The 15,081-nt window shown below is 40.9% G+C and overlaps 1 protein-coding gene across 1 annotated transcript in view; it reads left to right on the forward strand.

The window, feature by feature from the left end:
• The window catches only part of LOC144785500 (uncharacterized), a 130,233-nt gene that overhangs the window by 37,686 nt on the left and 77,466 nt on the right, over window positions 1-15,081 (forward strand). The window contains exon 2 of the mRNA XM_078664364.1: window positions 13,439-13,977. Within this exon, the coding sequence (XP_078520490.1) occupies window positions 13,439-13,977 (539 nt within the window). The remainder of the gene's footprint in view (window positions 1-13,438; window positions 13,978-15,081) is intronic.

Raw genomic sequence — 15,081 nt, forward strand, 5'->3', positions numbered from 1 at the left:
CTTGGACAACTTTCTGGTGATGGCATTGGGACCTCTAATCTACTGCTGGCTAGTGGCTACTATATGTAAGGCTTCCAACCATGACCGTCCCAGAACAAAAATGGACTATGAAGAGGATTGAAGCCAGACCTGCTTCCCCTTCGAAACTTCTTGAGAGAGGAGTTGCATGATTTCTTGGTTAATTGCACTAGGAGTATTTAGCTGTGAGATAAGAGTTTTTGACCTCCACAATTTTATCTAGGTCAGAAACTGTTGACTGGGGTGAACCACTGGATTATTTGCCACCCATTAACATACATTGTCAGTCTTTGTTTTCCTGATTCTTTTTTACATTTAAATTGAGAAATTGGCATCTCCAGTTGTCTTGATCTGATTTTGACAATGTCTGTCAAATAGTAATTATTTTCTTTTTTCTTTTTCATTAATCGGCATGGGAACTTTATTGATTTGTTTTCTTTGATGTTCTTTTTGTGCTGCGAGAATACTAGTATTTCTCGAACGAAATGCCTGTTGCTTCGTGCCATAGCTACCAAAGGAAAGATATGGTTTTCTGCCTGAAACAGTACTTTCCTACAAATGCCTTGATTTATTTTCTTTATGGGAGTTCACAACTTGCTCACAATAGGCAAGCAGGGCTTTAGCCTAGAAGAATAATTAAGCGTATTTACTACACCCACAGATATGTAAGGCTTCTTTTTAATGGATTGATTTGCTGCGTTTACCGCACTGAGATTCCATAAGGGACTTAGCTGAAGGGAATAAGTCACTGTATTTACCACCTTTGCAGTCATTTTGGGCCTGATTCACAGAGGTAAACTTGCATTTTTGTGTAAGTTTATGATTTTTGCAATTCAAAGTAATTTTATTAGTAGTATTTTCACAACTGCAGAGTCTCCGCACTCGTGTCGGAGACTATTCATTTAAAAATATAGGCAGTCATAAAGATACTACTCATAAAATTCCTTTGTGAATTGCAAAACATCGTAAACTTACACAAAAGTGTACGTTTATTTTTGTGAATAACTCCTGTAGACTCTAACTTTATTGGAATGATTTGCTGTATTTACTCCATTCACTGTGAAGTTGTATGATGAAATATTGTATACAAAAATAGCGAGACACAGGAATATCGTGTCAGCCAAATCGTCTACAAAAATAATACTTTGTTTGTGAACTGTCATAATATCGATAATAGAAATATAATGGACAAGAATGTTGTCAAAAAAGGTATAATATATATATATATATACACACACACTCACACACATATAGATAATATGTAATTTATTGAAAATAGTAAAGTTAAAAAGAATATAATTAAAAACAAATAGTTTTAAATATTAATGCAAGTTAAATAATATAGTTACTCTTTAAAAAATGTAAAAACAATATTCCAACTATTAAAAAAATACACTACAATTGTTAAGAATGTAAATATTAAAACTGACAAACTCATATATAACAGAAATGTCTATTAAATTTAAATTAATAAACTAAAATTGAAACATAAACAAAAATACATTTTAAACAAAAAATTACAAATTATGTTTAATGAATAATTTAAAATTTTAAAAATAACAATAAAATATAATAACAGTCCAAGTAAAAAAAAATGGTATAGAAAATCTTGGACTTTGAAGGAGCTGGATTTGCTATTATAATTCCAACTGAAGCAAAAGTAGGACAAGTACTGGGCTTTGAAGGAGTTAGATTTACTATTCTCACTCCAATCTAAGCAACTGTAGGGAAAGTGTTGGACTTTGTAGGGGTTAGATGTGCTATTACCTCTCTAACATAAGCAACAGCAGGGAAAGTGTTTGACTTTGGGTTGGTTGCATTTATTATTCAGACTCCAACTTAAGCCACAGCAGGAAATGTTTTGGCATTTGGCCATTGGCGTAACGAAACTTGAGGTGGCCCCCCTGCAAAGAAGTATGTGGAGGGGCCTCCTCCATGCTCAATCAGGAACTCTCCGGCCAATGCACTGGGTTGAGGTGGCTCCCTGGAGATTAGGGTCCCCCGCACCACGGGGTGCTGTGTTAGGCCACTGCTTTGGGCTGGTGATTAGATTTACTAATCTCACTCCAATCTTAGCAACAGTAGGGAAAATGTTGTATTTTGGAGGGGTTAGATATACCATTTCAATTCCTAAACTTAAAAAAGAAACATTTAAATACATAACAAAATAAAAATATTTATACATATTTAAAATAAATAATATATTTATTATAGCTAAATAAAATTAAATTAAGTGGGAAAAATAAAACTTTCAAGGGATGGTTTGCCATATTCACTTTATTCGCAGTCTGGTGCTTCTTTTTCAGTTGAGTTTAACTAGGGGGCTGAGTGGCTAACTGGCTGAATGCAAGAGTGAATCAACGGTTGTAGAATAAGTAATCATTAAGTGCATGGATGAAAGAGTGAGTTAGTGGTTAAGCACATGGATAGATTAATCGATCAGTGCCTGCGTGGATAGATGACTGCATGGAACCATAATGTGTGAATTGCAGGCCCCATGGTTTAATGAATGAGGTCATGAGTGACTAAATTCACAAACCTAATTAATCACCCTTTCAACCATCCATGTACCAACTAACCAACCAATGGGGCCTGTGACAAATGACACCTATTGACTTTGCTAGTGCTTCAATATGTGTTGCTTCTTTACCAAACAAGTTTATTATTATAAAACTAATTGTCATATCAGAATGCATCAGTGTAGAAACATACCCAGCCTGCTACTGAATAGGAGGAACATGCAAGGCCAGAATGTCTGAAATGGAAAGAGAAAAACAATAGGTTTAGAGCTCAATTATGACACAAAGATGTAGAAACAGTGCTACTCACGTGCACTAAACAATTGAATTATTATGCAAAGAGATTAATTTCTGTTTGACGGCAGCACTGACAATTCAAATGTAAATTCAAAATATCTATAAGTGCTACCAGCAGGTGCAGAGAAATCCAACATCCTAGGGGGCATAATGACCCATTCAAGGCTTGCCTCTCATGAGTCAAAGCCCCTCCCCATAGACAACAATGGTACTACTTTGCATATTACAATCTACACATCTGCCTATTTACTATATACATGGTTCATTTTGCCCTTAACCTATTGACACATATTTAATCAAACCTTCGAGAGAAAAAACCAGGTAGCATTTAGTTATAGTAATTAATTAAAATCAAACAACCACTGAAATTCTCCAGTTATTGGGGTCACTTTCTACCTCTTCTCGAATCTGTATGAAATTGTAGTTGGTTATGCCAAAACAAATCTCCTCACTCCATCAGAGATGTCAATGTGTGGCAGCTGTTGCTGGCACGTTGCCATATTGTTTAAATTATGTGACATAGCCCAAACCGAGTGTCCAAAGTCATTTGACCATGATAGGTGTGAAAGATATACTCAACCGTCCACAGATACTCATAGTAATAGTACTTAAACACATTCCTCCTAGAGCAGATGCAATTCATTGCATAGCGCTGCACATAGTAAATATCAATGTACCATCTTTTACTGCTTGAACAAGATTATTATTCCTTTTTGGCCTGAGTTTCAAGGGATCATTTCAAGATGCCAATGGCATTCGGTGTGGGGTATATCACAGTTCAAACAATATACCACAATGTTTACCATGAGTATATATGGATGACAGAGCATTTCTTTCACATATCTCATGGTGCCCTGACTACGGGCACTCAGTGTGGGGTGAATCAGATGATTCAAACAATATGACTTGATTAAACCATCATTCCGGATAGGGCTGGCATTTATGGTTTGATTGTGCCCTTATTCTGGAATTGAAGGTGTTCACCAGGTAGAACAAGAAGCCCAAATTTGACATGTTTTGGCTGTGTAGCGTTCTGTGAGCCCGCCACCACACTCAATGTCTGGTGATTCACCTACCTTGCAGAACCCCCCCTCCACTTATCCCTAGCCATGCCAGGGCGGTTCAGATGATGCAGATGCTCAGGAACAAGCAGAGTGTAGCATCTGTCGGCATGTCGCCTATCAGCTTGAGCCGCAATTCTTCCTCATCATCTCACCTTAGGCTTCTGGTGAGTCGCTGTCTACTGACTCACTTCAGTTAAAAGAAGTGGCGAAAGGCCACCTTAAAACTGGATAAAGACTTTTTTGTCACTCGTATCTTTGTAGTGCTGTTCCATCTTCTGATTACGGATCTTTGGATTTGTTGTCTGCACCACACAGTGGTTCTGCACTTCATACAATAAAGTGCATTGAGACTGAAATGGAAATTGTTCTACTCATCTAGTTCCCACAGCACCATTCCAGGAACATTTTACAGTATTTCTGTGACCAAGATGGTGTTTAATTTTATTATTCTGCTAAAAACACGGATATTTCTTATACTCCTTTGTATACTTTGAATTCAGATGTTTTATCATTGTTGAAGTTTCAAAAGAGTACATATACTTATCTTTCTCCTGCTTAACTACTGGCTGCAAAGTTTCCACTTTATGAGTTGCGTTTTACTGTTATCTCCAGGTTACCTTATAGTGCATAGATTAGTCACTAACTTATACCCAAATAAGTGGGCCTGGGACACAAATATGAAATCCATTTGGACATATGTGGGTTCTTTCAAATTTTCAATAACTTGTCATAGATCCCCGAACCAGTCTTAATGAGATCCATGATTTAATCAGCTTTACTGGAAGAGGTAATAGAATAGAAAGAGGGTAGAATAGAAAATTGCAAATCGTAATAGGACCCTCTCCCAGCTACTTCATACAAAGGTCAGTTATGGCTCCACACCACAGCAAGATTTAAAGTTTGCATTTTTATTTATTTTATTTAAAGTGTTTTACATAGTGTTGTATTCATCATTACTTATTTTAGAACATTATTGCATTCCTTCTTGTGTTCTTACTTCTATGTTCTGTGCTGGGTTTCCATGGATGGACGGTTGGTAGGATTACTGAGCATGAGAACCTGAAGTAGAGTGGTTGTTTAAGCTGTACTCTTTCTACTATAATAAATACTTCCCACCATTTACCTGACTTTATTGTGATGATCATATCACAATTTTGGCGACAAGGATGGGATCTAAGGGACAGCGTTCACTCAGACTGCTTAATGAAAGATTTTGTAAGATTTTGAATTGTTAATGTTTCTTGCAATGTTATGTATATAGTTTTTTTTCTTTTTTGTTTTTTATTTTCTGAAGGGGGAGGTGTGTTGTCAAGTCAAGTCAAATTGGCTTTATTTCGATATGCAAAATATCTTAAAAAGCAGTGTATACATATTACAATAATAATAAAAGAATAAGAGCCTAGCCATACAATACATTTAAGCAGAATATAAATAAGATACAATTAAAATGGCGGCAATAAATTATCTAAAACGGTCAGACAAAATGACCTAGATTAAACAATGTACGAAAGCCTTTTTGACCTAATTAACCATGCCCAGCTTAACCCCTTCGGCGCTCATGAGGAGCTGAGCTCGTCATGAGTTGTGCCGCCTGCACTCTCATGACGAGCTCAGCTCGTCATATAACGCGGCTTTTTGAAAAAAGCTGCACAGCGCAAAAATAGCCGCCGCACGCATGCGGTTAAAAACTTCGCTATACCACAAACAAGCAGGGGCCGCGTATCAGATTATAAAATTCGCAAAGCCACACTGTAGTGTCTGGTACCCAACTCTTTACACAATGGTTTTAACCATCTGTTTCGAGGCGCTTTATAAGCACGGCATTCGAACAGAAAATGGGGCACTGACTCAATCTTGGAAGGGCAGAAACGACAGAAAGGAACAGTTTGCGCCGGAATCTTCCAGCGTGCTGTCAGATCTCCCACAGGGAGCACACCTAATCTGAATTTAAAATATAAGGCCCTATCTCTAGATTTTGAAATAATGTCGAGATAGGGTTCCTGGAGGGCTACATCCTTTACCATTAAAAAATCGCTAGAGGATTTACATAGATTAGGGTCATTATTTCTCTTATTCATTACCCAGTTCCAGTACACTCTTTTCAAAACCACCTTAGGAGGTGCGGGCCTAGAGTGCAACGCCTCTCCGAGGCCCAGCTCTTCTAACAAGTTTTTTACGTCCACTAACCACCTTATTTTTGGCCAACCGGACATGGATAATATTTCCTTCAGCCCCTCTGCATAACTACCAAGTTCAGGGACCCTCCATATGTGAGCCCAAAGGAGAAGGGGTCTTAGTCGGGCCAAGTCTTTAATGGGGCGACAACCCATATCCAAGAGCAAAGGAAGGGTGGGAGTGCTATTGGGGAGGGACATCAAATCCTTCAGGAATTTATTTTCAGAGCAGGATAGCTGATTTACATTCTGGGCTCCCCAAAGCTCTGCCCCGTATAGCGCCGCACTAACGCCTCTTGCCGTATAAATATCTAGCACCGGGGCAATAGGTTTAAGGGTGGATAGCCTCTGATCCTTAAGGAGAGCCCCCACCACCCTTTTATGACTTAATAGCATTTTATGGAGGTGACTATTCCACCTCATAGTATTGGAGAGGCGAATACCAAGGTAGTCAAGCTCCTTGACTCTATCCACAGGTACCATATTTAATGCAGGTGGCCGGCCAAGTTTTTTGGGAGGATTCAGGACCAAATATTTTGTTTTTTCTGTGTTGATCTTTAGCCCCCTAATCTCACAGAAAGATTGGAAATTGTCAAGTAGGCTCTGTAGACCAACCGGGGATTTGGAAATTAGAAGGGTGTCGTCTGCAAATATTAAAGTGGGTATTCTCCTCCCTGCCAGGTATGGGGCGTCAGCAGGATTTTTTAAAAGATGCTCCACCACTCCGTTCACATGTAATGAGAACAGAGTGGGGGCAAGAACGCACCCCTGTCGAACTCCTCTATTTACTATTATCCGAGCAGTCTTTTGGCCCTGATTGCCCCACCGCACCTGAGCAAAATTCTCAGCGTGGAGCTTCATTATTAATGATAATAGATACGGAAGCATTCCCAAATCGAACAATACCCTCCATAGGCTGCCCCGAGGCACTAGGTCAAAGGCAGTTCGCAAATCAATAAATGCAAGATACAGACTGCCTTTGCCCAGTACAACCACCTTCCAATATAACATCAGCAGTCGGAATGACTGCTCAGTGGTCCCCATGCCAGACCTAAAACCCGCTTGGAAGTCGGACAGAATCTTATTTTCTTCCGCCCACTGGAGCACCCTCCCAAGGACCACCTTCCCTGCGACTTTCTGAGATGAATCAATTAAGCTTATAGGGCGATAGGTTGCTGGGTCGTCCCGCCCCCCTTTTTTAAAGATTGGAACGACCTCAGCGCCCATCCAAGATTCAGGAAGAGTGGCACCGTGGTAGGTTGAATTAAGCAAGGCGGCGATAAGAATCCCCCATTCCGACAAGTTGAGGCGAAGCAGATCTCCTGGTAAGCCATCCGGCCCTGCAGCTTTATTAGATACAAGAGTTTTGATGGCATTCTCCACCTCCTTAGCAGTGAATGCCATACCCTCCCTCAACCCAGGGGGACCCGACGCTGAAAGATCAATGGTGGCTGGCCCATCTTCCACAATGGTACTGTAAAGGCGAGCAAAATGCTCAAACCATGACCCCTTAGTGATATTACATGTTATAAGCGAGTCGGTGGGCCTATTCTTAGATCTCACTAAATCCCAAAAGCCCCTAGAGTCTCTTCCTGCACTTGCTGCTTTCAAGTCGCACCAAAACTTATTTTCCCACCCCTTCCTAGCTTCACTAATTACAGCACTATACCTCTTCCTTGCAATACCAATCAACCCGATTTGCTTGGTTTTAACTGCGTTGATTAGATCCCTTTTTGCCTTCCTGCAAGGGGTAGAATACCATCCTGGGTTGCCACACCACAGCAAGATTTAAAGTTTGCATTTTTACTTATTTTATTTAAAGTATTTTACATAGTGTTGTATTCATCATTACTTAGTTTAAAACATTATTGCATTCCTTCTTGTGTTCTTACTTCTATGTTCTGTGCTGGGGTTCCATTGATGGGCGGTTGGTAGGATTACTGACCATGAGAACCCGAAGTAGAGTGGTTGTTTAAGCTGTCCTCTTTCTACCCTAATAAATACTTCTCACCATTTACCTGACTTTATTGTGATGATTATACCGGATGGTATCAGAGCACCTTACCTCACTGACAATTTCAACGGCTCTGCACTTTCCTCGATAGGTGCCTTTGTTCCAAAAATATGCGCTTAACATGCATCTTATCGCTCTTACACACAGATAGTGGGTTCTCAAACAAGGAGGACCTGTCCAGCTTTTCAAGGTTCTGCTTAATATATGCGAGCCAAGGTATTTTCATTCTGTGATCGCAAACTAAGTAGTTCTTAATTATTGCCTGATTTAGGACAGCATAGGGATTAATCCAAATGGAAACACACAGCAATAGGGGGCCATGTTTAACATAATCATCAATGTACAGTAAGCCTCGTTTTTCCAGATAGATAAAATTTGAAGTGGAATGGGGGAGGGAAAGATGACATGGTTTTCCACCACCTGAAGTGCACAGCAATCTATGTGACCCCACATACCATTTCCATAGGTCGTAAGTGGTGCACACTGGGTTCTGTAAATTTCCAAAAAAGGGGTAATAGGTTTGCCACCCAAGGAATGACTAAGAGTAGACACAGCACTACCAGAGTGGGTAAACTTTGAACAGTGATAGGAAATATTACTAGCCAAAGACAAGCTAGATTGAAATACTACCCCCAAATATGTAACTCTAGACATATTTACAAGCCTGTTATTACTTATAGGAACAGTACGTAATTTTGTGTATTTAGGGTGGCATTCCCTAGTATGCGATTTGGAGAAATAGGTAAATAAGTCTAAGCCAGACATAAACTGTGAGAAAGCTCTGACTAAGCATCACAAAGAATTGTAAGTGTGTGCACTTAGGACAGCATTGTCCACATACAAGAGAACGGGTGTTGGAACAGAATTGACCAAGGGTGCGTCTTAACAAGCTACTGTCAAATGGTGGTTAAGTTTATTAATTTACAAAATAAACTCGAGGGAGCAAGGAAACAGCATTACCATACTCATTGTTGTAGTTTAAAAGGATCAGAAACCTCCTCATTGGGTCCAAACCTGACCCTGGCTGATAAATGTTGTTACATGAGAGATAAAAAATATACCTTGGTGGCATTCAACTCCAGGTCAAGCAAAATCAACCACACTTTTGATATGGGTAAACTTATCAAAAGCGCATAAGTCCATAAAGCTAGATACTATAGCACGCGCTTCACTATACTATGCATAGAAGCAGAGGCAAATTTCAGCACTGCTCCATCGTACCCAGCCACTCCCTGAAGCAGTATTGGTAAGGACTCAGGATACTGTACTCCCTAACCCAATAGCGTATTTATTAAATATAACCCTCCCAATGATATTGACCGAGGAGTCTATGAGCTAGATGGGTCAGTACCACTTAAGATCGACTACTTTTCTTAAAGATTGGAACAATGACTGCGCACAGCCAAGAGGGATGATGTTCCAACCCAAAAATATTATTAAATTAATTGATAAGAAGTTGAACCCATAAATCAACATTACATTTTGAAAACATCAAGAGGGACCGCGGTTGACCCAGGTGCTTTGCATCAGAGCTCTGTTGTAGGGCACTTTAGCATAGTACTCGTGCTGCAGTAATTAGAAAAATCAATGGACACGTCACCAGAAGAGTACAGACAGCAAGTATTCATAACATGGGAGACCCATTATTCTCCTGTAATATGACTGCTCAGAGTAGATACTCGTTTCTTTTGCTCTCTGAGTGATTTTACCTAACTCCAGAAACAATGTAGGATTTTTTAATCTGACAGTTGAAGTCAAATGTTCCCAGCTATTATGAATATGAATTTCCTTTTTATTAAAGCCTTTTTACATAACTACAAGGCAGCTAAAACCTCTCTGGCGTTTCTTGGAAAAGAAGAGAGAGCCTTACTTAGGCATCAATTATCATGAGAGCAAGGTGCGCCGAACCAGTGCTGAAGACAAGCAGTATGACTACAAGCCAATTTGAGTAGTAAAAATGTATTGTTAGTACAGAGTTTAATGAAAACGAACCATAAACTGCCCCTTAGATATTGCATAAGAGAAAATAATCATACATTTATTTAGATTAGATTTGATTATGGAGGCAAAAAATTTGCTGGAATTGGGAAGATTACTTGCTAATCTAAACTCGCTGTGCTGAGACTGTGGACAAATTATGGATTCTGCTTCCAGTGCAAAGCTTATGCTAGACTCACGGAGACACCCTTAAACTATGATGGAAAGGAGTCTCTGTGGTGCATGTAATCTGAATTTTGAGCTGCGCAAGGGAAAAGGGAGGAGAGTGTCCTATTTCTGTAAAAAGGGCACTCTCCTCCTCTCTCCTTTTCATGCAGTGCAGCATTTGATTTTGCTGCACTGCGCTGCATGAGTAGGTGGCAAATCTGGCCCTCAGTCTGTACCATTCTATTGATCAGTTTAATACCATCAGGGACATTTAATCTCCTATTGGAATGAAGACAGTGAAACAGATTTGGACCATGGGAATCTACACTGCTATTCCTTTCCCTACTATGGAGTCCATTAGGATGGCGGACGGACTTGAGTCCGTCCGCGACCCTTGAGGAGGAGGGAACGTCCGCATGGGCTGCGGCGTTCCCTCCTCTGCAATTAGGATGTGACCGCCACCCTGGCGGTCACATCCTCTATTTTTAACATTGCGGCGGGTGCGGCTTCAAGCTGCACCCGCCGCAATGGTAAAAAAGCACGCATTGCATTTACATGCAGAAAGCTGCAGGCACTGCGCGGTGCCTGCCGCTGTCTGCATGTAAATGCAGAGGGGTACCATAGGTACCCCCCATGTGCACCCCCCAACCCTCCCACCCCCCCTTCACCCAGGGGGCCCGCAACGGGCCCCCGAAGTGCACATCCGTATGCTTGTCCACGGCGGAGAACCCGCCACGGAAAAGCATATCTGACACGCAATCCTAATATGGCTGGCGGTGTCTGAGAGACACCGCTACCATATAAGAGCTTTTCCGGCGTGGTTGTAAGCCGACCGCGGCGAAAAAGCGGCGGACATAAACCAAGACCCACCAGCCATCCTAATTTGGCAGTGGGTCTTTGGAGGCTCCGCGGCGGTTTTCTCGTATCCACCGCCGCCGCCACTGCCCGGTGGATGCGGGAAAACCGCGATCGTAATGTGCCCCTATGTCTTTATCTCCATGGTTGTTAAATGTATTTATGGCCTTGAAATCTCTTTCTTTCTTCTCTGATTCAGCTTAGTGTACCTCTCTGCTCTCTTCCTCACACCTCTCACAGTTGATTACTCTAGCCCTGGTGTCCCAAACAGTGGCTCATAAGCTACAAGTAGCTTGCAGAAATTTTCAGAGTAGCTCCCAGTCATGGGTTCATTTTTAACTGCAAACTGCAAAAAGTGTTACATTTTCAAGTTTGCAAGTTAAGGAAATGCTATGTTTATTTTACATCATTATCAGGCTGCAGATAGCAGAGCCTGATAATGAGCTGTACTCCACTCAGATTTATGACCCATGTGGGTCACAGAGGTTCAGACCTGAAATATTGAGGTATTTAACTTTTAAATAAAAGTCCTTCTCAACTCACTATTGGAGCATGAGAAGAAAATTATATTTCTGAATGCTTTTAAATGAGAAAACATTCAAATAAACAGTTAATTAAGTTAACTCTTCATTTTAATGTTCCCCTTTTTCAAAGTGTCTCATTTACAAACAGCAGGCATCTTGCTCCCAGTGACTAGTAGACACAGTGCCATATTTATAACTTTAATACAGTCATTTTCTTTTCAAACGGAAAAATTTAAAGTGAGGAAAAATGTTTCTTTGACACATTGTTGTAATGCTTTTCTCTACTTTAAATTAAGCCAATTAAGTCCTAATGTTTTATGAAGCATGTTTCTTCACTTTAAATTCCTCACATTTAAACAAATGACTGAATGTTCCTGTTATAAATATGGCACCATATCTACAGCCCACCAGGAGTAATATGCCTGATGTTTGTAAAGACACTTTGACATGGGAGAAACAAAACCAGTATGAGAATTGGGTGTTGTCCAATTCAGAATGGTATTAATCAGTGTAAATACTCTGAAGTTGAGGTAGATAGTACCTTAGGAAGTCCTGATTAGGGCTTAAACGGGCAACTGACAGAGCTATACCTGCTCGTCTGCAGACTGCACGACTTGTGCTGGCGCTGGTTTTAGGGTCCCGAATTGGACAACACCCAATTCTCATACTGTTTTTATGTCCTGAAGAAAGCCCAATGACCCACTAGGGGCACTTAAAGGGCTGAAACATGGTGACCATCGGTTTGGACTACGATAGTGCGGTGGACTCATAACCAGTCCATCGCTGCATGTATTTCACTTTTTGTACAGCCTTCCCATACACCAAACGGAATACAAAATTTATTTTTAGGTAGTATGAGGATCACTTTTTAAACATCACACCTCACTTGAGCACCTTTCACTCACCATCGATTTCTGATCAGTACTGTAAAAACAAGTGGTTCCCTCCAGGTGGAGGAAGCATACAACAAGAGACCTGATGATGATGCTGTCACGTAACTAACAAAGGCGGAAAATCAAGATAAACCGCCACACGACCTGCCTACGTGAATGAGGGTTTTTTAAGTACTTCTTTAAGTACTGGCAGATAGAATACAGTGGACCCTGTTTGCAGGTACAAGTGATCCATTCTCTTTTGATTTTGACAAATACATATGACACTTGTTTTCAGTACCCCATACACATATTTCCCATTCATTCACACACATGTTCAAACATCCCACAGTTCATGTATTCACTGACACACATGGTAGCCCTGTCGTAGTACCCCCAGTCACAGTATTTCTTTCAAACCAAAGTATCGGGCACCATAGACATGAGGCTTAAAGTCAATAAAGCTGGGCGAGGGGATATCCAGTAACAATGCACAAGTTACTTAGCCATCAGTAGCTCACAACGATTTTCACTGATCTGAAGTAGCTCTCATTACAGAAAAGGTTGGAGACCCCTGTCTAACCTCTACCTGTCACATTTGATTTGCCAGCCCCTAAACTTTAGAACCCTCTTCAAGTTGTGATACACTCTTCGCCCTACATCTTCTGTTCTGGATCTTCTTTTTCTCTTATATTGTCCCTTCCCTAAACTTGTTATTGATTATCAGACCTATTTTCGGCGCTTGGTAGTAACTGCTATAAATGTTAATTGCATGAAAAATACAAAATATTCTAGGAGTTAGGGGTATCAAATAGATACTAATCTTTCTTCCAAAAGATATTCAGCTTTGGGAAAAGTACTTAATTTCTTCATTACATGGACATTGCAGCATAGAATAGTTGTAATTCTGAAGATCCTCCGATTGCTAAATTGACAAATTCTTTTCTGTGTTTTAGGAGAAAACGAAGTGCCTTCAGAAGATGCCCTCATCCTACAACTGCAGCTTGCCAAGGGACAAGAGAAATTTGTTGAAATGCTTAGAAATCAGCAGAAGGTGATTGCTGATTTGCAGCAACGACTCACGGAACAGCAAAGCACACTAATCAACCAGCAGCGGGAGATCCTCGACCAGCAAAGGAAAATGTATGAACAGATGGATGTAGTGAAGGCCCAGTACGGAATGCTGTTTGACACTGTCAAGCAGATGTCCTTTCAGAGCTTGCAGGATGATATCCAGCACTATTTCGAAGGGCATCTCCAGGGTCTTCAGAACCAAGCCAGGAACCACCTACAGAAGTCATTTTCTGTGCAGAAAGTGGATGTGGATGCCAAAGTGATCGATGTTGGGCCACCTCTGCTGGACTGCGGCATTTGTGAAGATGATGAATTTTGTGATTTCCAAAAGAGCCCGTCACAGTGTGAAAAATGCACCCTGTGTCCAGCCGGGTTTTTCCAAATGACCGAATGCTCTGCCAACGCTGATCGAATTTGTCAGGTGAGGTTTCACTGTTTAGTTTATCTTAACTGTAGTTTGCCAAGGATTTATAAGGTAGGTGAAACCATGATGTAACTATAATAAAATTCAAACTTTGTTATCAAAAGATTGAGCAAGTCAACTCAATTAGGACTATTCTTGTATAGTCAAATTTGCTGTTGGCTGTTGCACAGATCAGCTGCACATATTGTCGATTAACCAAACCCGACAAAAGCACCAAGTATGGTTACATATTCCCACTGGCACAGAGATGCCTGCAGTGGCATTTTTTTCTGACTGGGGCAGAAAATTAAAGCCAACATTCTTCACACTTAGCTCTCACTCGTGCTCCAAAATGCACTAAGTAGCTTGCTACCCAGCAATCAAGAGTGCGTTGATGCCTTGTCACAGATATGATGGTACAAAAGGGGGTGGTGATGGACAGAGCATCTGAACCAATCAAACACTCACACCCAGTCAACAGTTCTGGGTTTGATCCATCACCGTTCTTTAGCCCACTCTGCCACCCCAGTTCAGACATGGCCATATGCAAATCAGTCTGACCCTGTGCCTCATGGGAACAGTCCAGCCCGAACTGCCAAGCCATGCCTTCCCTGGACCGCAAACAAGCTTCCTAGGACCGGTTTCTGGCATTACAGCCGTCTTCAGCCAGGCTTGCTTGAATCCAGTGGCAAAGTGAGCAAGGGACTCACGTCTGAGCGTACCCTGCCAACATATGGCGAACAAAGCGGTACAAAAGGGGGTGTTGACTGGGTGTGAGTGTTTGATTGGTTCAGATGCTCCATCCATCACGACCCCCTTTTGTACCGCTTTGTCACAGATATGAAGCATTATAGAAATACAACATCTAATCCAAATCAAGCCAAAGTAGATAAGAAGGAAGAAAGAATTGAAACGAGACAATCCAGTCATTCTTTCCACATCTAGTACCTGCTTTTCCTATCGAGCTAGCATTTTTAATTAATTTTCCTATGTGTGGATGTTACCGTCCCAGTATTGTTTCAAAAACATTTTCTGTTTAGATAGTCTTGCGGTGCTATATGTTGGATGGAAGTGCTTGGCTGCATGTGATGGATTGAGGGCTTTTCAAATGTGTAGACACAT

This window comes from Lissotriton helveticus, chromosome 10 (assembly GCF_964261635.1).
Source record: "Lissotriton helveticus chromosome 10, aLisHel1.1, whole genome shotgun sequence".
Lineage (NCBI taxonomy): Eukaryota > Metazoa > Chordata > Amphibia > Caudata > Salamandridae > Lissotriton > Lissotriton helveticus.